This window comes from Fusarium verticillioides, genomic scaffold (genome assembly GCF_000149555.1).
Source record: "Fusarium verticillioides 7600 supercont3.34 genomic scaffold, whole genome shotgun sequence".
Taxonomy (NCBI): Eukaryota; Fungi; Ascomycota; class Sordariomycetes; order Hypocreales; family Nectriaceae; genus Fusarium; species Fusarium verticillioides.
Genome location: NW_017387873.1, coordinates 1 through 22,761, shown reverse-complemented (window position 1 = coordinate 22,761; position 22,761 = coordinate 1). Strand labels below are relative to the sequence as shown.

General features: G+C 38.8%; 7 protein-coding genes across 7 annotated transcripts; 4 read left to right on the top strand and 3 right to left on the bottom strand.

Annotated features, from left to right (window-relative positions):
* Positions 1 to 8,388: 8,388 nt before the first annotated feature.
* Positions 8,389 to 12,254, bottom strand: FVEG_14176 (hypothetical protein; the record flags this gene model as incomplete). Its single annotated transcript, XM_018903492.1, has 13 exons — positions 8,389 to 8,421; positions 8,620 to 8,652; positions 8,833 to 8,845; positions 8,901 to 8,904; positions 9,153 to 9,176; positions 9,340 to 9,363; positions 9,452 to 9,486; positions 10,080 to 10,099; positions 10,450 to 10,457; positions 10,563 to 10,592; positions 10,653 to 10,664; positions 11,255 to 11,271; positions 12,154 to 12,254. 13 exons carry the CDS (start codon positions 12,252 to 12,254, stop codon positions 8,389 to 8,391), a joined length of 354 nt encoding a protein of 117 aa, XP_018762523.1.
* Positions 12,255 to 13,159: 905 nt separating this feature from the next.
* FVEG_17761 (hypothetical protein) lies at positions 13,160 to 13,332 on the top strand (the record flags this gene model as incomplete). The annotated part of the gene is made up of 2 exons (XM_018906976.1): positions 13,160 to 13,222; positions 13,288 to 13,332. The coding sequence occupies 2 exons, from the start codon at positions 13,160 to 13,162 to the stop codon at positions 13,330 to 13,332; spliced, it is 108 nt and encodes a 35-aa protein (XP_018762522.1).
* A 133-nt stretch (positions 13,333 to 13,465) lies between these two features.
* Positions 13,466 to 13,954, top strand: FVEG_14175 (hypothetical protein; the record flags this gene model as incomplete). Its single annotated transcript, XM_018903491.1, has 2 exons — positions 13,466 to 13,531; positions 13,589 to 13,954. 2 exons carry the CDS (start codon positions 13,466 to 13,468, stop codon positions 13,952 to 13,954), a joined length of 432 nt encoding a protein of 143 aa, XP_018762521.1.
* Positions 13,955 to 15,303: 1,349 nt separating this feature from the next.
* FVEG_14174 (hypothetical protein) lies at positions 15,304 to 15,951 on the bottom strand (the record flags this gene model as incomplete). Its single annotated transcript, XM_018903490.1, has 1 exon — positions 15,304 to 15,951. The coding sequence occupies one exon, from the start codon at positions 15,949 to 15,951 to the stop codon at positions 15,304 to 15,306; it is 648 nt and encodes a 215-aa protein (XP_018762520.1).
* An 802-nt stretch (positions 15,952 to 16,753) lies between these two features.
* FVEG_14173 (hypothetical protein) lies at positions 16,754 to 17,294 on the top strand (the record flags this gene model as incomplete). The annotated part of the gene is made up of 1 exon (XM_018903489.1): positions 16,754 to 17,294. One exon carries the CDS (start codon positions 16,754 to 16,756, stop codon positions 17,045 to 17,047), a length of 294 nt encoding a protein of 97 aa, XP_018762519.1. The 3' UTR covers positions 17,048 to 17,294.
* A 1,482-nt stretch (positions 17,295 to 18,776) lies between these two features.
* Positions 18,777 to 19,495, bottom strand: FVEG_17760 (hypothetical protein). The gene has a single exon (XM_018906975.1). The coding sequence runs from the start codon at positions 19,314 to 19,316 to the stop codon at positions 18,903 to 18,905; it is 414 nt and encodes a 137-aa protein (XP_018762518.1). The 5' UTR covers positions 19,317 to 19,495; the 3' UTR covers positions 18,777 to 18,902.
* Positions 19,496 to 19,811: 316 nt separating this feature from the next.
* FVEG_14172 (hypothetical protein) lies at positions 19,812 to 20,475 on the top strand. The gene has a single exon (XM_018903488.1). It carries the CDS (start codon positions 20,072 to 20,074, stop codon positions 20,465 to 20,467), a length of 396 nt encoding a protein of 131 aa, XP_018762517.1. The 5' UTR covers positions 19,812 to 20,071; the 3' UTR covers positions 20,468 to 20,475.
* Positions 20,476 to 22,761: the final 2,286 nt, after the last annotated feature.

Below are 22,761 nucleotides of genomic sequence, written 5' to 3'. Positions count from 1 at the left end.
CCCCTTCTATCCCCTTACTAACTTTAATCTATCTTAATTACAGTATATTATATATAAAATAGTAAAGTAATACTATTATATATACTTCTTAGTCTATAGTATACTATTATCTCTTTACTGCTTTATTAATAACTAGTATATTATTATTATTATAAGCCTGGCGTTTTCTTTTACTAAAATTACTATCAGTTTGGGCTAGAAATTAATACTATAAATAGCTAATTTCCTAGAAATTTAATAATATCTCTAGTTATAGCTAACTTAAAAATTAGAGATTAACAGTATAGTAATTCTATATGATTTGACTTCTATATATTACTTAAATATCTTATATATACTTAACTTTTAGTTATTAATATACTTCTCCTATTAATAAATTAGCTGCCTTATTATTACTATCTACTATAGCAGTATTTAGTTTAACTTGCTAAATAATTAGTCTTTTAATTTAATAACCTATCTTAATAGCTATATACTAGTAGCTTGAAATAGTAAGCTAAACCCTAATCTATATACCTATGATAAGCGCGAGCTACTTACTTAGCTTTATTATATCCTAAAGCCCTTTCTTAGCTAACTTCTATATATGACGGTTAGGTCTAACTGTATTAAACTAAGCCGTGCTTAGGTTTATTATTAGCAGATTGCGTAAGGCGTGATACTGAGCTTATTGAAGTGTTATATCTCTTAATAGTAGATTCAATGCGTGTTAGGCTTGATTAATATAAAGAAGTTTTATTAATAGCTAGTAGGCTAGAATCTATAAAAGTGCTAAGGAGTGTGTTCTATATACTTATATCTGGTGAGTACTTGATAGTACTTCCTTTAGGGACTAAGTCATTAGTTTATTAGTCCAGGACCGGGATAGTAAGTCATTAGTCCTTTATCTATTAGTCAAATTAGATAGACTGAAAAGGAATCAGTTAGTCATACTATAATTAGTAATTGTAATAAGGATTTTATAAGGTATATATAACGTAACCGCAAGGGTTGTAACACAATCTCTCCCCTCCCTTAGGTCTTGTCCTCAAGACTATGCTTATCTATCGTTTATTAGTTTTACATCTATAAGTACCAACTTAGACTTCTTTTAATTTCACATATCTCGCTAATCATCATAATAGGTCATATCTTGAAAAAGAAATATATAAAAACTTCTAAAGCTGGTACTCTTGCGTAATATATTTATAAGTTCGGAGATTTTATTATACCGTATTCTCATTACTACCATCAAGGTCTTATATATAAGGCAAAAGATAACAAGTTGAACCATTACAGCAATTGTATTAATGTAAAAGTAGTTTATAATAGTTCCAGTATTATAACGTTTTATAAGTCTTCCTATTTATAATTCTTCTTATTTTCTTTTATTAAGTTTGCAGTTTCTCATAATATAAAAGAGCGTAAAAAATTAGAGGAAGATAAAAGGAAAGCTAAGGAGGCTCTTGAGGAGGCTATAGCGCGTTTAGCCCATGTTCGTAAAATAAAGCGTTATTTTAAGAAACAGGGTAATAAGTTATTTTCCCGCGGTATACAGTCCTTAGAGGAGCAGGGTGGTTTTTCTATTGATCAGGTAGAATTAGCTATAGTTTCTAAGGCTTAATCTTATAGAGCTATAGATTTAGTTAACTAGAACTTTATCTTTATAGATATTCCTTTCTCTGATTCTGCTGATATTATTAGTGAAAGTTCCTTAGGAGTTACTAGGCATTAATAAGGTATTTAGGTGGTTCCTATATATTTTCATTTTCTAGGTAATTTTTCCATTTTACTAGGTATTCCCTCTGGCTGTTAATTTTGCGTATATCCCTGACTGCTTCTGCTTCATAGATCTCTAGTCCTGAGATTTCTTGTAATTTATTACCTATTTTAACTTATATTATGTCTGCTGCTAATTCAAGTAATAAAACATGAAAGATTAAATGGAGCCTAACTTTCAGTAGTAGGTCCAGTTTATAGTTATTTTCTGAGATTTTTTATAGTACTTTATAAGGTCTGATGAATTTATAGTCTAATTTGTGGTTTAGTTGGTCTATTTTGATGTTTTTTATGGCTAGGTAGACTATATCTCCCTCCGAAAAGGTTAGTCCCTTTAACCATTTTAGATCATAGTAGTTTTTCATGCGCTTTCTAATAAATTCAAGTTCTGTTTTTATTTCTTTATATAGGTTCTTGAGGTCATCGCTTTTAAGTATGGCGGCTAGATTAACTGATTTTTCTTATCGTGTATTGTAGTATGCGTTTAGTATGAATCCGAAATTAGTGTAAGCTGGTGTGAGCTTTATACTTTCATTATATGCGGTATTATATGCAAGTTAGGCTATTAGAAGTTTCTTAACTTAATCATTCTATTTATAGTTAATATAACATCATAGGTACTATTTAAGTACTTGATTTATTTGTTCGGTTTATCTATCAGTTTAAGGTCAAAAGGCTATTATAAGTTAGTAGTTTAGTCTAAGTCATGCTATAAGCAATTGCTAAAAGTTTACCGCAAATATAAGTCCTCTATTAAAAAGGATTTCTATAGGTAGGCCATATATACTAATAATATATTAATAAAAAACATAAGAAAGTTCTTCTGTATCTGTAGATTCTCTATATAGTAGGTAATATAAGAATTTCGTAAATCAGTCGACTATAACTATAATACTGTTATAAAAGATTCTGGTTAAGGGTTCTTCTAATAAAAGTAACTTTATAATGAAGTCTATTGTGATTAAGTCCTAAGGTCGTTGTGCTACTAGTAGCGGTTATAGTTGTCTGTAGGGTTTATGTCATTATGCCTTTGTTCTTATACATAAGTTATACTGCTTTATTACTTATTTAATATCTTTTTATTTAACTTTATATCCTTATTCTTGTAGTCTTTTAAGTGTTTTCTTTACTCCTTAATGTCTGTGTAGTGGGTGTAAATGAAAGTCGTGAAGGAAGTCGCGTTCTTGTTTTGAATAAGGTTTTGTTCTTTTTATAGTTCTTGCAATTGTCTTGACTGGTTATGTGAACTGATATTCTCCTTATTTATTAAGTTCTAGGAGTTGTTCTTTGGTTTTAACAGTTCTAGTATCAAAGTCTGTTCATTAGCTAATAGTATTAGCGCGTCTATTGTCAGTGCCTTTGCAGTGTGCTATTATAAAGTCAAATTTGCATAGGTATTTGGCATAGTATAGTTGTTATCTGTTTAGCTCCTATATTGTAGTAAAGTAAGCTATGTTTTTATGATTAGTAAATACCTTTACTGGATATTTGCTTCCTCTAAGGTAGTGTCGGAATTCCTTAAAACAATTAACGATAGCTAGGAATTCTTTATCATAGATAGGATAGTTGAGTTCTGCTCTATGTATCTTATAAGAATAGAAAGCAATAGGGTGTAATACACTGTTATTGTCTTGTTATCCTATTTATCCTCCTAGGGCAAAGTCAGAAGCATTAGTTTCAAGTTTAACTTACCATTCAGGGTCAAATATGACTAGAACTGGTTTACTAGTGATAGCTAACTTAAGCTATTTGAAAGCTTCCTGAGCCTTATCATTCCATTAAAAGATATGATCTTTCTTAGTAATCTCTATTAGAGGTATAGCGATTTTACTAAAATCTTTAATGAATCGTCAGTAGTAGTTTATGAATCCCAAGAAGGATTAGGTTTCCTTTATTAAGGTAGGCGTTTTCTATTCAGTAACTGCCGCGATTTTTTATTTATCTATTCTGATTTCATTATATGAGATTTTATGTCCTAAGTACATTACTTGTGACTAATAAAAGTGACTTTTTGTAGGTTTGATAAGCATATTGGCATCTTGTAGTGCTTTTAAGACCTTATAGATGTATTCTATATACTCTTTTTCTATATTAGAGAAGATAAGGATATTATCTAGGTAGTAAACTATAAAGATATTAAGGTACTCTTAAAGTATATTTATAATTATACATTAGAATACTGCAGGTGCATTAGTTAAGCCAAAAGGCATTACTAGGTATTTGAATAGTCTGTATTTTATCCTAAAGGCTATTTTCCATTTGTTGCCTTTTTTAATTTAAATGAGATTATAAGCAGATTTAAGATCTAAGGCTATAAACCATTTTTTACTAAATAGTCAATCCTTAAGTTTAGTAATAAGTAGTAATAGTATTCTATCCTTATTAGTAATCTTATTAAGCTATCAGTAATCCACTATAAATCAGAGTTTGTTTATATTGGGTTTTAGTATAAACATGACCGGGTATCCAGCTGAGGATTTAGATGGTCTGATATATCCTTTTTGTAGCATATTATTTATCTATTCCTTAAGTGTATTGAGCTTATCTCTGGATAGGTTATAAATGGGGAAGAATTTCAGGTTCTTGCCTTCCTTTAATATAATCTTGATATTATAGTTTATATATTAGGGTAACTTAGTATTAAGTTTTTCTTAAAACAGTTTTTTATAGATATAATACTAAGTAGGTATGTTCTTAAGTTGTTCGTTAGATTCCTTCTTGGCAATCTATTTTATCTCTTGGAGATCGTGGTCTAGTTATCTAAACTGTCCTTTAAGAGTTGCTATCATTCATCTAACGCATTTCGTTCTGCCTTTATAGTATTTATGTTATGTTCCTTTTAGAATAGGCGATACTTTATTGCTCCTAGCTTCGCTACTCTCCTTAGTCGAAGTTTAAGATCTTATGTTGTTGTTATCTAAATCATTTTCATTATCTAAAGGGTGATCTTTACAGGTCACCTAGCTAGTTCTCTAGTTAAATTGTGGGTTATAGCGTTTTAGCCATAGATATCCGAGTATTAGGTCGTATCTATTGATAGGGATAATATTGAAGTCGATTCCTTGATTTCTTCTGTTTATAAACACCTTAAGGTAATCAATCTCTCGGGTTATTCGTCCATTATTGTAATCATAGGTTCCTCCTTCTCTATTGGTTACAGTATAGGGGCTTTCCTTATCCCTCCATAGTAGCCTAAGATCATTTACTGTATTAAGGGAAATATAGTTCATATTAGCTTTGCTATCTACAAGTGCACTCAGCTACTTATCCTTAATTCTAACTTTTAGTTCAAGGCAGGTTTATTAACTGTTCTTGGTAGTTATTCTTAGAGCTTTTATAGGAAGTTTGTTTCCTCTTGCTCTATTGCTTGTCTAGCGCTTTATTACAGATAGTGTTATTCTTTTCCTATCTAGGGGTAGTTATAGTTGCATTTGCTGTTATAGCAGTTAATATTATCTAGGCATTTATATTAATAAGCTAGTTCGTTTTAGTATTTAGCTTCTATTTGTTCAATTTATTGGTTTAATGTAGTGTCTTTGCTAGTTAGTTGTACCGATTTTCCTTTATCTAAGGTTTCGCTTTACGTTTTTTCTAACCAGTTAATTTCTATAATGGTTTCATAGAGTTCCTTATCTAAGGTTTCTTCTTCATAGTCTTTTTTATTATGAACTTTCAATCTCTATTAAGTAATATAATAAAAGTTTTAGATATAGTTTAGAGCTCGTTCTCTTGCTTTAATATTTACTGTAAGTTTCGCTACTTAAGTTCCTCTATACCTTTTAGTAAGTTAATATCCCAGGGTATTAATAATTAGGTAGGGTCTCTATTCCCTGTATTCTTTAGTCTATACTAGAAAACAGTTATTTATTTCCTTATCTTGCCTGTATTGTTGGTAATAGTGTTGTATACAGGATATCCATAATATCTACTAATAGTTTAGATAGTCTAGGTACCTTCAAGGGTCTGCTTTAATCTAGATTTATTTTTCTAGAGTAGTTAGGTCTTTTACTTTATTCCTTATATATAACCTAATATAGATATTATTGTCTTATTCTATAATAGCTCTTTATCTCGTAAGTTCAGTATATTTAAGTGCTTTACTATACTATATATAATTTCTATATTTATCGTACTGTAGTTCAATATCTATATTCTAGATGGTGCAGTCTACTTATCTTCTGATTTTTATTGCTTCTAGGTCTTAGACCGTTCTTAAGGCTAATGCGTAGTTTAGATCATTATAATATCAATTTAGTCGTTTTAAGATAGTTCTAACTAGGATCTTATCCACTACTAAATATAGATCATATCAGATAGTGCTTCCCTGTATTTTTATAGGTACTCCTGATTTGGTAAATATTTATGCCAGTGCATTATCAAATTTCTAGTCAAATCCTAGTATACTAGGTTCATTATCTAGGTTAGGGTTAACTTCCTTTCCTTTTCTAACCATATAAATAGTGTATCCTTATTCGATATACTGTTATCCTGGCTCGGGAACTGGGTTCTATTTAAGTTTGATCTCTTTCCCTTATTTTACTTTTTTTCTTTATTATTTTTATTGCTTGCTTTCTTTCTTCCTAAATTCTAGATTTTCTTATTTCTTTATATTATACTTTCTTTTCTTGATTTTCCTTTCCTTTAGTATTTAGGTTATATATTGTAAATTGACTAGTAGGTAACTTAGTTTAGGTCATTATTCTTCCGTAATATCTGGGTAGTATTATTTATATATTTATTATTTATTAAGGAACGGGTCATATATGGTAGTACCTAGGTTCAGGTTTCATATGTAAGGTATTCCTTATATGTTGTATCCATCTTTTCTTATTATATTAATAGAGCAGGTTGTTATCTATGGTTCTTTCTTTTTATTAATACTATTAATATGTTTCTTACCTTCAGGTATAGGTCTGTATTTCTGGTTAGTTTTAACAGGGTTCTTATATTCCTAGTCATAGTATCCCTTCTTACTACAGTTCTAGCAAGTGATTTTAGATTTATCTTTCTTAGCTACTCCAATAGTCATAGGTCCTTCCTCAGTCCTGTATAAGGTATCATGATTTCATCGTCTCCCTTAGTTAGCGTTATAGTAAGGTTTATTTCCTTATTATCTTTAATTACTTTAATTATTACAGATTCTCTATTAGAATTGCATATTATCAATACAGACGGCTTATCTAATATAGTCAACCAGTATTTTAGGTCTTTCTTCCTTATAGAGTTCTGCTTAGATAGATTCCTTAAGTCTATTAAAAAATAACAATATAAATAGAGCCTAATCCCAACCTAGCTTAGTAGCAAGTTAAAGGAACTCAGTTCTATATTTAGATATGGATTTAGTTTACCTAAGTATCTTGATTTTCTATTCTGCCTAGCTTTTCTTATTAACTAATCCAAAGGCTTATTATAAGGCTTCCTTAAAGGCTAAGTAGCTTTTATAGATTCAGAACATTCAAAGTAGCAGTTCATGTTTTAGTTTAGTAGTTATATCTTCTAGTATAGGCTAAAACCACTAGGCTGCATTTCCCTTAAGTTATCCTAACGCATATATGACTCTATTACCGTCTTTACCGAATTAGTTCGGAAAGTAACTTATAAAGGCTTAGCACTAAGTAAGGAATATAGACAGTTTTGCCAGGTTTCTATTAAAAGGTTCAGGCACGTTAGGTTTAAGGATTTCACCTGCTTCTTTATTACTGGCGGCAGTAGCAGCAAGTTAACGCATTTCCTAAATGGCATTCTGCTGGTTAGTAGCCTGCTAGGCCTGCAGCTAGGTTACCTCAGTAAGTGCTTATTAGAGGTTATCTATTTCGATATTTATATTAGTTATCTATTGGCGTAACTATTCAATGTCAGAGTTAACACTGCTATTAGAGTTATTATCTATATTTGCATCCTGTGAAGTAGAAGGTGTATTATTATTAGGTATAGTATGTTGCTAGGTAGGGTTAATATTAGCAGCTATTGCGTTTATATTACTCAGCGTTACGCAGTACAGTCTAAACAAGAGCTATTAATGTATAATGGTTAGGTCTAATTATATTAAACTAAGCTGTGCTTGGGTTTATTGTTAGCAGATTGTATAGGGCGTAATATTAAGCTTATCAAAGTGTTACATCTCTTAATAGTAGATTTAATATGTATTAGGCTTAATTAATATAAAGAAGTTTTATTAATAGCTAGTAGGCTAGAATCTATAAAAGTGCTAAGGAGTGTGTTCTATATACTTATATCTGGTAAGTACTTAATAGTACTTCTTTTAGGGACTGAGTTATTAGTTTATCGGTCTAGGACCGGGACAGTAGGTCATCAGTCCTTCATCTATTAGTCAAACTGGATAGACCGAAAAGGAATCGGTTGGTTGTACTGTAATTGGTGATTGTGATAGGGATTTTATAGGGTGCACGTGACATAACCGCGAGGGTCGTAACACTATAGCTATAGGTTAATTGCCTTAGATAGGCCTTAAATGCCAGAAAGCTAATATAGCACCTTCTTAAATAGAAGTAGCTATATAATATATACTACTATTATTAAGCTTAGGCCCTTAAGTAAGAAATATACTACTTTTTGGCCCTACTTGCTATTTAAGCCCTTATTTTTATCCTAGTCTATAATTAGCACTACCTATCTATTAAAGATAAATATGTTCTTTAGTAGCTATTTAGTATTACAGTGTTTTAGTATTAACACTTCTAGACCTTACCTAGGCTATCTTCCTTATATATATATAATCAGGAATATACTTAACTAGAACTATTATAGCTAGCTAAGATACTTTTTTATTACCTATTTCTAGTACTTAAGCTAACTATTACTATTCCTTATATTAATAGTCTTCTATAGTATTACACTTACTAGCCTTATTAACTTCTTAGCTCCTGCCTTTAGCTATAAATTCCTCTAGTTTATTATAAATAACTGCCCTAAGCCTTTAAATACTAAACTATTAGTAATATCCTATAGTTATATTACTTTATAGATCTAACTCTATTACCTGCTTATAAGCTTATTTAGCTAGCCCTTAGCTTCCTATATAAGCGCCTGTACTATTTACTAAAAGCTACTTACAGTAATCTTATTACTTAAATAATTAAGTATTATACTATTACTATCTTATAGCACTTTTACTTACTTACCTTTCTAATTACAGTAGCCTTATTTATATATTATTTACTAAATAATAGCATTAAATAGTATATATAAGCCAGTTACAAGCTAATTATAATAACCTTTCTAGAACTAATTAATAGCTATAAAACTTATATTATAAATTAAGTCCTTTAAGTTATATAGGTTATCTTTAAAGAAGTGCTTTAGTATTAGAATCTGCCTATACTATAAAAAGCTAGCAAGAAACTAAGTATATATATAAGATAGAACTTATATACTATCTTCCTTAATACTTAGTATAGCTATAAAGTAGAGCAGTAGGCTATAATACTGCTTCTTTTTAAGCTTTTATTTAATTAACTTAATATAGAAGTTAAAGATAGCCTTATTAAGTGCCTTTTTATTAAGGTCTCTCTTTTCTTTACCTTTAGCACTCCCCCTATTACTATTACTTTCTTTACTTACTTTTAAGACTTATTACTGCCCTTACTTTTTCCTTTTATTTATAATAGTATTAAGTTACTAGATAATATTAGCTAGAGAATTTTACTAGTTTTTAATAAATTAGATACTATACTTTGCCTTAGCTCTATTATACTTAAGTAGCTAGATCTAGATATAATAGTATAAGTACTGCTATTAGTATATACTATACTTATCTATTATATCTAACTGCTACTTTTAGCTAAATAGAGTTAATACTAGCTTAGTTAGGTTAATGCTGCTAAGCCACTTAAGCATCTTATTTAGTACCTTATCTAGCCTCTCTATATAGTAGCTAAGTTTATACTAGAAGCTTTTAGTTAACTTATATAGCCTTTAGTTTACTTTATAGCGCTTATAGGGCTATATCTACTACTTAACTATAGCAGAAGCTAGTAATAGTCCTGCCTAATATAGTATTAGTTTATCTCTTTACTATAAGTATATTAACTATTTTATAAACTATACCTATCTTAACTTAGTATTAACTTTACCTAGTGCCTTTACTTAATATTACTATTTTATCTCTACTTTCTTTAAATCCTTCTTATATACCTAGATAGTTTATAATAGTAAAGTATCCCTAGCTATAGTATTATTAATATACTTTATAGCTAGACTGCTATTAGTATTAATGCCCTATATTAAGTTAATAATCTAGTACCTTATATATAGGGCTTTATATAGTAACTAAAGTATTATATACTCCTAGCTATACTTACCTTTTACTTATATTTAGTGTCTATTATAGGTCTTATATATAGAAAAATTTAACTTATTATAGGTTAGAAAGTAATAGCTTTTACTCCTGTAGCTAAACCCTTTATATATCCTTAGCCCTAAGATTAGTATACTTCTATCTAGTAGTAGTTATATATTCTTATCTATTAAGTCTTATAGTATCTAGGGGTAGTATCTTAATAGTAAAAATAATACTATAAATATAATTACTGCTTATAGCTACTTCTTAATAGTTTTATAGCAGTTATAGTAATAGTGCTTTACCTTATTTACTTTAGGCTTAATAGCTGCCTTATAGATTAGATAAAGTAAGATATTAAGTTACTTATAAACCTAGATTATTTAGTTTACTATATTATCTATTATAGTTATAGTAGTAACTAGGCTATTAATATAATACTTAAATCTAGCTAAGTCTAAATAATAATACTATTATTATTTATTATAACTTTTATTAGACTTACTTTTATTATTGCTATAATAATATATAAACTCTATTTTAAATTATTATTTACTTATATTTAATTAATTAATTAAACCTTTTCCCCCTTTACTATTTTCTAGGCCTATTATTAATATTTAGTATTAGTTCTCTATTAACTTAGGGTTAGGGTTTATCTACTTTAGACCTAATTATTACTGCTATCCTAAGGGAATATTATCCTGGGTAAATAGCCTGTATATTACCTATAACTGCTATATAATTTCGCTAACCTTAAGTGTTTATTTAGCCAGAATAACACCCAGACTAGAGACCAGGGAAAATCGGATCTCTGCTAGAACATATGCACGCAGCCAGCTGATTATATGTAGAGATCTGAGTCTCTTATATACGCTAACCATGAACTCTCAGCTGGGACCTAACGGCAGAAGTGCCGGTCTACTCCCAATTCGTCGAATTCTATCGTTCTTCTTAAACCCAATTTAGCGCTAAAGTACGGATAAATTAATGGTGTTTGTAATTTATTACAGGGGACTAAAGAATCCTTGAGAGCTACAGTGCAATAAGTTTGAATACTTTTGCTGTACCAAACCCCATGTACTAGCCTGATTAGGCTAGCGGTTTTAATGCCGCTTTTACTGTCGACTTTCCTCGTTCGATACGCTCCTCAGCATACCTCAAGGCAAGGAGCTATCGCCATCATAACGATCTTACATAGGGCCCCTGCATTACTGCATAAGATTGGTATATAAAATACTAGATCTATTATGCAAAGCTCAAAAGTTGGGATATAAAAGCGGCATCAGAAAGTCGGCCTAATTGGGCTAGTGCATGGGTCGGTACAGCAAAGGGTATTCAAACTTATTACCTCCCACTGTAGCTACTGCTATGCTACTATCTTGACTTATTGCTATGTCCTGTTGACATATGAGAAAATTGAGATACCTCCTTATCCCACTGTGTAGGCATGTGGGAACATCGAACTCATCAAAGCAATCTTCAGGTCGCCTAGTCCTCTGAGCTAGACGTCGCTGATCCCAGCCTAGTCTCGCTAGATTTCTTCGCGATTCTAAGTAGACGTAGATGACAAGTCCTAGCCACCTTGATCTGCTCCTCTCCTAACACAAAGCCCTCTTTGAGGAGCTCCACGGCCACATCTCCTTTCTTGCGATAGGTGAAAGCTGGCCAGGTGACCTTTTTATCTCGATTTGAGCGGTCCTAGCCTGCTGACGGGGGGGCTGTGCCTCGAGCGCACAGGACCTGTGCGCCTAGATGGCGCCTAAAGCATACCGCTAGATTACTAACGCAGTCAAAATGCAGATCACTTCGACGTAGAGATTTGGTGAGCCGGTCATCCGGGCGGGGAAATATCAGACTTGCGACCGACTCTTTTGAGGGGAATCTGGGTTTTCGTCAACCACATGCTCTTTTCTTTGAATGAAGCTATCACCAAGTGATTTTTACATACAATGACGCCTCTTCAAGAAGTCAGTCCTCAAGTGACTGAATGGGTGCAAGTCCCAGAGCCTAAAAAACGAGAAAGACCTCCAAAACGCCTCTAAGATCGTCAAGCGAAGGGATCAAAGCCTATCAAAAGGAGGGAAAATTCCTACACAAAGAGGAAGAAGGAAGAGGTTGTGATGTGGTTGATCCACCATAGAGTCACCCTAACGGCGAGGTTGTGCCTCCTTCTCTGAGGGATGCAGCTCGACATTTTGGTATCCCCTGGACCACAATTCGCAGCTGGAATAAGCAATATCGTGACTCGTACGTTGAGGAGTCATATCGTATACCAATTCCTAAGTGACCCGAATTAGAAAATCAATTATACTCCCTCTTCCTAGGGCGCCGGGCGCGTAATCGGATCATGACGACCTCGTGGTGCCGTCAGAAGGCAAGGGCAATTTTCAAGCAGCTATACCTGAGCTTGCCCGATCGCTTTTTCTTCTCCGACGGGTGGTGGCGGGGCATCCTTCGGCGTCACAACATCGTGAAGCGGCGAGTAATAAAATAAGCAACAAAACAGCCAGAGGACTATATAGCTTCCTCCAATTCGTCAGAAGAATCTCTACAATTCGGTCCCAGTCTCGAGCTATCACGATGATCCTGAACTCCCCGAAACGCCACTTTCCTCGTCGCCTGATACTGAACCTTGACGAAACCCTGAGTCAATAATTATTGGAAGTGTGGTACATGTAATGCGCTAGTTAGGGGTTGGGCCGCATGATGGATCGTAACAATCTTGAGCTTAAGTGTAAGGGTGCCAATCTTTAATCGTGCTGCTGAGAGTTACGTTATGACTATCATCACCAGGCGTTTCGATAAGCGACTAGATAAGGCAGACCCTTAACCCCTGCTCCTCCAGTACTTATTCCCTATGGATTGATACGGTGCTTAACCCAAGCGTTCTACACTAAAGTCCATATAAAGACAGACAACAATACTCAAGATAAAGCATTCTCTCTCAATCCTTTGTGGCGCCATAGTGGCTATCTCGGCCTCAGTATAGCTCACTCACTGATAGAAAACGCTATGTATATTATGCTGACTCTCTTATAGGCCCTTCCTGAGGATATTCAGTTAGCTGAGAAATCTCTTGAGAGTTATGAGATTGTTCCGATGCAATGGACAGGTGTTATCGAAGACGGAGCCGAGCCTGTTACTCTGACGGGCACTGTCGATGTGAGTAAATACGCTCACTATACCGTGAGAACCTTTTACACGCAGATACTGACGCCGCGCTTTAGCAAATCGCTGCTCAGATCCAGAAGCTCAACCCGGATTACTGTTGAACAGGTGCTGGGTCTCACGTGCAAGCAGGGATATTTTAAGATTACAACCGAAATGGTAAGACCTCTAAGGGGCAGAATTCAACAGAACACAACATGAATATACCAATCTGCATCAATGAACCGAATACACGTAATGTTTGACAATTACGTGGCCCCACAAGCCAACAGTACTGACGCTAAGATTGAACGGCGCAGTCAGGTAAGAAAGATTTCAAGCCATCTCTTTTATTTAGAAACCTACTAGTACATAAGCAAGGCCATATTATTTGCAAGGCCGGAGGCTATGGGCACACGAGCTGCCCAGCGGGACAAGAACTGGCTCCGCAGCGTTGGGGGTCAGTGTCATGTGGGTGGAGGACCTCGCATTTGTACTCGCGTCGCCAGCAACTGCCAAGACGGCGATGGTATTTTCCTTTGCAACGACAACAATCATGCCATCGCGCCCAGTTGCGGCTATCTAGGTGTCTATGTCGATCACATCACCAACGCGTGCGCATGGGAAGTCAAGAGCCCTCCTTGCGTCAGACAGCCTTGCGGCCCCGAATGGACCCAGTACTTAGTCCGGGGACAACAGTTCGATTCCGATGGCTACAACGTCATTGTCGCCAAGGCCCCTTGCTAGTTCTTACTTCAGAACCTGATATTTCCAAGCTATAATGGCCCAACGCCGATGGTTCATGAAGCTTGCAGGGCGGGCAATTTTCCAGGCGCATTGCTGTGAATGATTAAGAACTGAGGGTCAATACATATTGGTACGTAAATATTTATCTTTATTAGATAGTATATATAATAATGGGATCATAATAGCGGTTCGAGGTTAGAGTGACAGCGACCCTATAGATAGTTAGATACCAATAACAATGGGCAAGCGGAATGAGCTTGGGTTCGGTTCATTAGCGATACCAGCGATTAAAAGCGAAAGTTGCGTAAGCTTTACTTAAACGCCAAGACGAAATTAAGGGTATCCGCAAGCTGCAAAAGAGCGGTTCTACTACACACAATCCAATACCAGGGTTCAAAGAAAAGTACAATTACAGTCAAACGCTTCAACTAACCCTTGACTAGAAATTAGGTTTTCTTATGGTCTTGATTTATTTGCTTTTATTTATTGAGGAGAGAATCCAGCGCAATATTCAATTACTATTAGAGCGATTCCTCTCTTGACATTGTCTGATGTTAGCTAACCTTGGGGGTCGAATATTTGCCAAGCAGTGGAGGCACCCGTGATAGCAAAGCAGAACCAAAACTCATCTTCCATAGATGATAGCTTGGTCTATGATGCATATTCAGTCCAAGCGCCAGCCATCAGTAAAGAAGCCAATCGACTCGCTTTCCCACTCAGCCATAAGAAAAGAGCGGCTAGATAGCCATTACACAAGTCGGCTAATCAGACAGGATTGTGGGAACGAAACATTCTGACACATCGCTGCAGGTGCTCACTGCTGGCTTTATAAGTAATATGCAGTTTTCAACCCCGCTCTCCTTAGTGTGCATACATGTCTACAGCTTTGGCCATATACCAAGCAATTTGACAACGCTAAATAGCCCGACCACAAGTTTGTCAAAGCATGTAAGCGCTGAATCAATAGATACATAAAGCTCTCTGGCCTGTTTTGTGTTTCCTGCCAAGCCCGATTAAAGGAACGGACAATGATCGACCTTAGCGAATGCCGGTCCCACGCTCTTGTTACAGAAAATGGAGTGTCTTGGAGGAACAGCATATGATCCCCAAGTTTAAGACTGGTTTATTTTCACAAAGTATCTATTGTTGGACAGTAAGTACATATAGATATAATATTTTTTCTAATGTAAGTCGCTTTACTTGAAAATAAAGCTTTAAATAGAACGAAAGCATTACCCTAAGAATCGTAATAACTAAAAGGGCTTTTCAAATAACTTAGCTTATACCCGAGCGCATATTTACTTGCTCTCATAAGTTAACTCCAATAAGCCATCAAGTAGACTCAATGTCTAATTGCCTGTAGCCTTGATGCAGACGCCAGTAGCAACGATAAAAGCAGTAAGAGGCTTAGCAGCGCATGAAACTAGCTCAGCAATGATGACCGCACCATTGACTTCAGCAGCCTGTGGGCTAGCGTTTGCAACGCGAAGATTGTTAGCTCTCAGCGCAACTGCAGAACAGCTAGCAATGCTACCGGTCGCAGCAGTCGCAGCCGCGCCAATACAGAGGACGCAGCTAGTGGTGGTTTTGCAGCGAGCATCATCTTCCGCCTGCTCGGTCACGATGGTGCTTTGGTAATTTGATGTCTTTGACCTGATGATCGCAGCATCTTCGTCGGCAGTCGCCTGGTCACGCTTGGACAGCCCTCCAGGTCCCTCGGAAATAGCCGTGTACAGGAAGTGGAACACCTTGAACTTGCTTTCAGAGTCCAGTCCAGTGAGAACCTCGACAGGCTGGCCAAGAGCAGGAGCCCATTTGGCGATGTCAAGGCTCGTGAGGTGCTCAGTCGTGTTGTCAATCAGGAGCTCGTCGACCAAGTCAACAGGAACCTGAAGATGGGTAGCCACAAGGGAAGAAAAGGGCTGTTCCGGATTGGCAGCCGCCAGAGCTGAGCTGGCGACGAGAAGGAGAGGGCCGAGGATGGTTGAAAAGAACATGGTGATAGAAGATTTGATTTAGCTTAGACTTTTGTGGAAGATGTTGGTACTTGTAAAGATGTTATGGATGCTTGCTTTGTGATAGAAGGGTGGAACTCTTGACCTTTATAGAAATTCCCGCCTAATGCCTTGACATCAAGAACTAAACAGACTTTCTTTTACTTTCAACTAACAAGGACTCGTGACACGACATTACGAGACTGAACACTACGGCCGGATCAAACGGCAAAGGTTTTCAGTACAATCTCAAGGTCGATGATAGTTGAATCAATTGTATGCACTGTCCACATACTGAGGAAGTATTAGCGTATAATTCTCGTTCTCGGTATGTCTTTTTACCCCTGGCATTTTCAACGCAGCTTTATCCCAATCTAGCTCTCAGACCCGGGATCTTTTGATTTAAAGTTCACCTGTCACAAAGCTTAATACTGAGTTTCGAACCCATGACACAACGTCGACCCAGCGTTAATCATTCATCGGCCAGTCCGAGGAAACGACTAACTAACGACCTTCCTATTTTTTCAACTCTATAGCTAAGCTATCATTACACCGCCTCGAGAATAGCGAAGCCGTGTTTGCCGTACGCCCGTAACCTCGTAAAGGATATTATTCTCGGCTCGCAAAGCTCCGGCTAGAAGTATAAAATAGTCAGTTCTACCCATTGGAGGACATCTCAACTCTTCTTCATCAGTCCAATAAGCACTTCCAGTACAACTATTACTCATCGCAAACCATTTCCACAACTATCAGTAGGTTTCCCCTACCATTAAGACTGTCGACCTTGTCTAACGTCAAAACAGCTATGAAGTTCTCCGCTATTGCCCTCCTTACCTTTGTCAGCGCCTCTGTTGGCGCTGCAATTGAACCTCGGGGCATCATTGCCGACGTTCTCTACACTTGCCCCGTCTCCAGGAACTTCGTACCCGTTTCTGCTGCGGAAATGGCCAAGGCCTACAGCTATGCTTGTATCAAAACGTTTGGATGCGCACACTCTATCGCCCCCCTCCTCTCCAACAACGAGTGGATTGGCTCCTGCCTTAACTGCCCCGACACTATTCCTCAGGCCTCTGATGGCTGCGTTTTGGTGGCCCAGTAGATGATCGCCGCCTTTGTACGTGGGGATCTTGACGATGGTCTTGCCTGAAGATTAATCTAGCGTCGCATTCGAGTACGAGTCTCATTCTTGATGGTGGAAGCCAACCTTTTATTCTGGACTGAAGAGAACCCAGGGAGGATCTAGTGCAGGAAGTTATGTAAAGTCAACTCAGGGCAATTTGTTGGAGACTTAGGATCTTAGGTTTCGATAAATACAATGGTCCGTAACTGGATCTCTCAATTCCAAGGCATTTCTTCATATTATTAGCTTTGTGTATCTTTAATATTGCGGAGTAACAGGACTACCTAATAGTAAAGATTAATAATTCACAAAGTTGCTTACTAACTAGCAAGCATAAGTATATAAAATATTAACGTTGTCATATCTTACAAGTATTATTGGTGGATAATATAAAGATGGAAATATAGTCGACGCTATTAGGTTTGTGGTAAAAGGTTTAAGCGGAAAGTTTGTCTCAATTTGGATATAGCTGTTATCTAGACTCCATATGGCAACCTTGTGGGGCAAAACTTTAAAAATACTAGTTCTCGTATATGGAAACTAGGGTCCCTGGACGCTTGCGCATTTAATACCGCTTGATTAGTGAAACCAATCGTACGAGGCCAGCTTCTACTGCAGTATACTTTATAGCTCAAGTCCTTTACTAATTGTTTGAACAAACAGCCGAAATAAGCATATAGCAGGCGCTCCTATGGCCTCATATATCTAACATCAGAAATCCATCAAAATCCAGCCCAACGGCACAAAAGTCAGACTCAATCTGGAAGCCGCCTAGGTGCGAATTGCCTGTCTTTTGTGAGGTGCGGGCGTCTAGCGAGCAGCCCACATGCCGAGATCCGGTCATTACTCTTATTTCGACCAGGGCGCTCCGGATGTCAAAGACATCTAGCTTAATGCAGAATGGTTTCGCGACTGACCAGTCCGCGGGAGCCGGTGAAAGCACCTTGGATGGTCCGTCAGAGCCGTGAGAGAGGATTCAGCAATTGACATATTCACAACGAGATTCTCGGTCATGAACTTCGTAGTAAAGGCTTGCATCTCCTCCTGTCACAGGTCCTTCGGCTCTCGAGGTATATATCCAAGACCGCCAACGATATTCTATATGCTATTCTAAAGATTTAATGCCGCACAATTGCTTGTTGTCTGTATCCTCTTTTTCATCGTTCCACGTGCTGTCTAAATTCACTTAACAGGCTTCACTAGCTTATGCCTTGAGGAACGAAGAGAGGAACGAACGAAGTGACGAAAGGTCTTATGCCGTTGCCCCCGAACTTAAGAGCTTCGCTCTAGTTGGTGCAGCCGTTCGCTTCTTCTAATTCGCCTAAAATCATCGTCCTTTTCCATCACCCCTTTGCCTATGCCTACGTCAATCCTCCACGTGTTTTGGAGACGTGGCATATACATGATGGTGTTACACAGGCAGCCACCTCAAGATAAGATGTCTCACGATGATACCAGAATTGTCAGAACAGCGTTACAGGTCTGTTGCAGGTTGAGCAAGTCTAGTATCTTGGCTTGACCTCTTCAGATATAGAGACGAGGAGGGAGAACGAACGAAAAGAAGCACACAACACATCTACAGATCAGTCACAGACATCAGGATCATCATCAATTAATCATTCCTGGTTCTCCATGCCTTGGGGAACGAAAGGTCTTATGCTGTTGCACCCGAACTTAAGAGCTTCGCTCTGATTACGACTCTGCGCTCTACATGTATGTGGCTGCTCTATTGGATCTTGGGAGGGAACAGTTTGGGCTTAGCCTCGTCCTTTCATTCTCTTCAAATCAACTTGTGGTGTGCTTCTCTTATTATCATAAAACATAGGTATGCCCTCTACCCATCCAGCCAGCTCTGGGCTTTCTCTACAGTCTCCCGGCTTAGCAGTTCGAGCCGAGCCTCCGCAGCTGCTATGTCAGCAGGGATTTTGTTCCCGACGAGGTCCCTCTCACGCGCCTTCGATACTAGCATGATGCCGTCGAGCGACGGGCAGCGCGACAGCTGCACGTATAGACTGTATGGGTCGCACTGGCTTGGCACCATCTTACCATCGATATTCGTCGTCCTGGTTCCGCGCAGTCCCAACGCCACCCGCCTCAGCGTTCTCCCTTGGACTTTGTAGTTGGTGCATGCAAACGCTGGAGTGCACGGCAGGCCTTTCCGGGTGACGTCATGCCGCTGCCACGGACGTTTCCGCTGGCATTCTATCTTTATGCTCATCGGCGTCAGCAGTATTGTCCCGGGCGGCATGCCGACGAAGTGGAAGTCCCTAGTCGTTTCCGCCGTGAGCAGGATCCCCACCGGGGGCCCAAAGTGGAGTATCGTATTGGCCGAGACCCGGTATCCGGGAAATGTCTTGTCGACGATGACTTCCAAAGCCGTATAGCTGGCCCCGTTGACGAGCTTGAGGCCCTGGTGCGTGTTATGGTTGACGACGACGGGCATGCCCTGTCGTCGGTCCGGGCCACGCCCTCCTCCGAAAGGAATCTGTGCCCACGCTGGACAATGTCCAGCTCAAGTGTTGCGGCTTCGTTCAGCTGACCACATTCCTTGCCCCCGGTAATCCAGATAAGACCCCGTTTAGAGGCTTCCATCCCTTCCAAGTCTTTGTCATCTTCCCGATCCGCGCGAATCCGTGGGCCTCACTTTGCAAGAAGATGGCCGAGAGGCGAGACACTCAGTTCCAGAGCAATGTTTTGCTGACCTGTACCGGCAAGGTGGCCGGCCTGCTTGGCCATCATCTCATGGTGCAGCCGCCGACCCTCGAGCAGGACTACGTCTTCATCGTCGTTCCGGACTCCTGGACCTTTCTCGACAAGGGAGTTTCCGGGCCTGGCTCACCAACGCCGCCGCCGGGTGCTGCGACATCAGCAGTCCGTTCATCATCTTCTAACCATAGGCCGTTCGAGGAGATCAAGGCCAAATTCACAGCGCGCAGACCTGCTGCCCCGCCGACTCCTCTTCCCGCTTCAACGCCGACTCCAGCTTCGACCCCAGGCGAATCGATGTCATCTGTCATCTCAACACCTTCTACAGAGTACCACTACCTCTCCACCTCGCCGACGCCGAAGCGACCAGCTTCACGCGTCGATTACACACCGCCGGCAAAGAGACCGCGCCAGCCGCCGACGTCCCCGATTACTATCCCTTCCTCGGGAACACATCTTTCGACCGGCAGCTCGAGCTCACAGGAAACTGTTGACGAGCCCGAACCAAGCTGTGCCGGGAATCAGACCCCCACTGCGTCCTTCATGAGGCCCCTGATGCCAGCAACTCATCTGCCTGCACCTACACCCGTCCTTGACACGATCACGGCTGCTGTGTCGGAATCCTCCAACCGCCCGAGCCGGAACCGCCATCCTCCGAAGAACAAATATTTGGAAGAACTATCCAAAGTTTGATAGAAAGGCTATTTGGGAAATCTATTGTCGTCACAAAGAGTGCAAATGAGTAGGAAATCGTCTCCCTTTTGTATATTCCACATTCAAGTCGTACAATTAAGCTCTGGTGCCTACGTCGATAATAATGTGTCGCAGGCCGGGCATGGTCCCAACGAGCCTCAGGGACAACAGCCCTTAGTAATCAAGCTGGGTGATTTAAAGTAAAACCTGTGGGATGGAATACCCCACACAGATGTTAGAACCAATCAACTCACTACTGCTGCTCATTATGAATGACCCGACCTTCAATCCATTTTAAGCACATTCAGTGCGACATAAAGCTATCTGCGAAGGTTTCGACGAAGGAACGAAACAGCCAATGAGAAGGGTTTTCCGGCACTTTTAATCAAAAAAACGGACCGGGGATTGAAAACACTGTCCCTTTTTCAGTGAAAGAGGAACTAGCAGGGGTATGAGCCAATGGGCAATGGTAAATATCCTCTTTTATTGAAATTGGGACAGACAATAAGGATGTAGCCTCAAAATTTAAGCGAAATTCTCCATTTTGGTGGCCGATTTATGATCAATCGTCTGTGAATACTGACTACTAGGGTTGGGGTTGTTTTAAGCCAATCAGCTACTCGGCTTCAACTAAAGCGATTTGGACCAAATTTTACTACCTTGCTCGTGGGCTTCACCACCCGACTCGGGCGCTTTGGCGTCGAAAAAGGGGCGTCCTGCTCCACCACGATCTCGGCTCCCATTGGGTCCGCCATGATGGTAGGCTAACCAACCTCCACACACACTTCTTTGGTCAGGATACCCACGATAACCTGCTTATACTTGATGCGTTTCTCAAACAATCCTCACGACCTCCTCGACTGCCTCCTTATCCGGTCCTTTTCAATGTCTAGGTGAAACACCGACGGGGGCGTTGACGGCCGCCGGGCTGTTCTGCAAGAGGGCTGCACGGGCTCCTCGATTGAGATTGGCGGGGAGTGTGGATCCCCAGATCGAAGGGGTCCGGGGCAGCAGGCGGGTTCGTCAATGACGAAGCCATCGCCGCAGAGCGCAGATTGGGACGTTTGTTGTGCACTTGTTAAGGAATTAGGTGTAGACAAAGCCACTTTCTTAACACTTGTATGCCAAGAAAGTGTGATGACAAAGGAAGGTATTTTTAGCGATTTATGTATGTGTATGTATGTATGTGTATTTTTCGTCCGGGGGGTCGTAGGCCCCGAAAAGTCTCCTACTGGAGCACAGGACGTGCTGGGCTAAACTATCTAAAATCGCTGCCGTACCCATCCTCGCTCAGGTCATCTGCAAGGCCTTTTGCGTCGGAGCCGTATACATGCTCGAGCTTTTTCTCTACTCATCCCCCCAAATGGCACCTCTCTACCCGTAGCTTGCCCTACAGTAGTTGTCGGTGAAGCACGTCCCATTGGACATCAATACAATTGATCTTAGCAGAGCTTCCCTCCAGCAGCGTCTCCCATCTAGTTCATCCAGCATATCATCGGCACAAAGGCGCATTTACTTTCAAGAGGTCATCCCGTCAGCGGGATCTATTCCTCTCCAGCCTAGAATTCTCTTGCACAGATAGATCAAGTAGCTTTCCGTACCCTGAGGCAGGAAGTCCATGATCCCCTAAGATCGCCAGTAGCTGCAACCTAGGACCGTACATCCTTAGGGAAACCCCTCGCAGGGAAAAACCCAAGGCGGCTAGAACGCTGCTCTGTGGACAAGGCAGTCGCCTCGTTCCACGGTCTCCAGGTAAGCTCTGTACCGTTTCGACCCAACGGTTTGGTCTAGAGGTCTCAGCCAGTGAGACAGATTGTCAAAGCCTGGTCTCTAGTCCGGGTGTTGTTCTGGCTGAACAAACACTTAGGGTTAGCGAAATTGTATAGCGGTCGCAGGTAGTGCACAGGCCATTTACCCAGGATAACATTCCCCCAGGATAGTAGCAATAATTAGGTCTAAAGTAAATAAACCCTAACCCTAAGTTAATAGGGAACTAACACTAAATACTAATAATAGGCTTAGAAAATAGTAAAGGGGGAAAAGGCTTAATTAATTAATTAAATATAGGTAAATAATAATTTAAAATAGAGTTTATATATTACTATAGTAATAATAAAAGCAAGTCTAATATAAGTTATAATAAATAATAATAGTATTATTATTTAGACTTAGCTAGATTTAAGTGTTATATTAATAGCCTAGTTACTACTATAACTATAATAAATAATATAGTAGACTAGATAATCTAGCTTTATAAGTAACTTAATGTCTTACTTTATCTAATCTATAAGGCA

Bases quoted from the DNA above. Each gene is read 5' to 3' on its own strand.
- FVEG_17760 (XM_018906975.1), bottom strand. From the start codon at position 19,316: ATGCCGCCCGGGACAATACTGCTGACGCCGATGAGCATAAAGATAGAA.
- FVEG_14172 (XM_018903488.1), top strand. From the start codon at position 20,072: ATGTCATCTGTCATCTCAACACCTTCTACAGAGTACCACTACCTCTCC.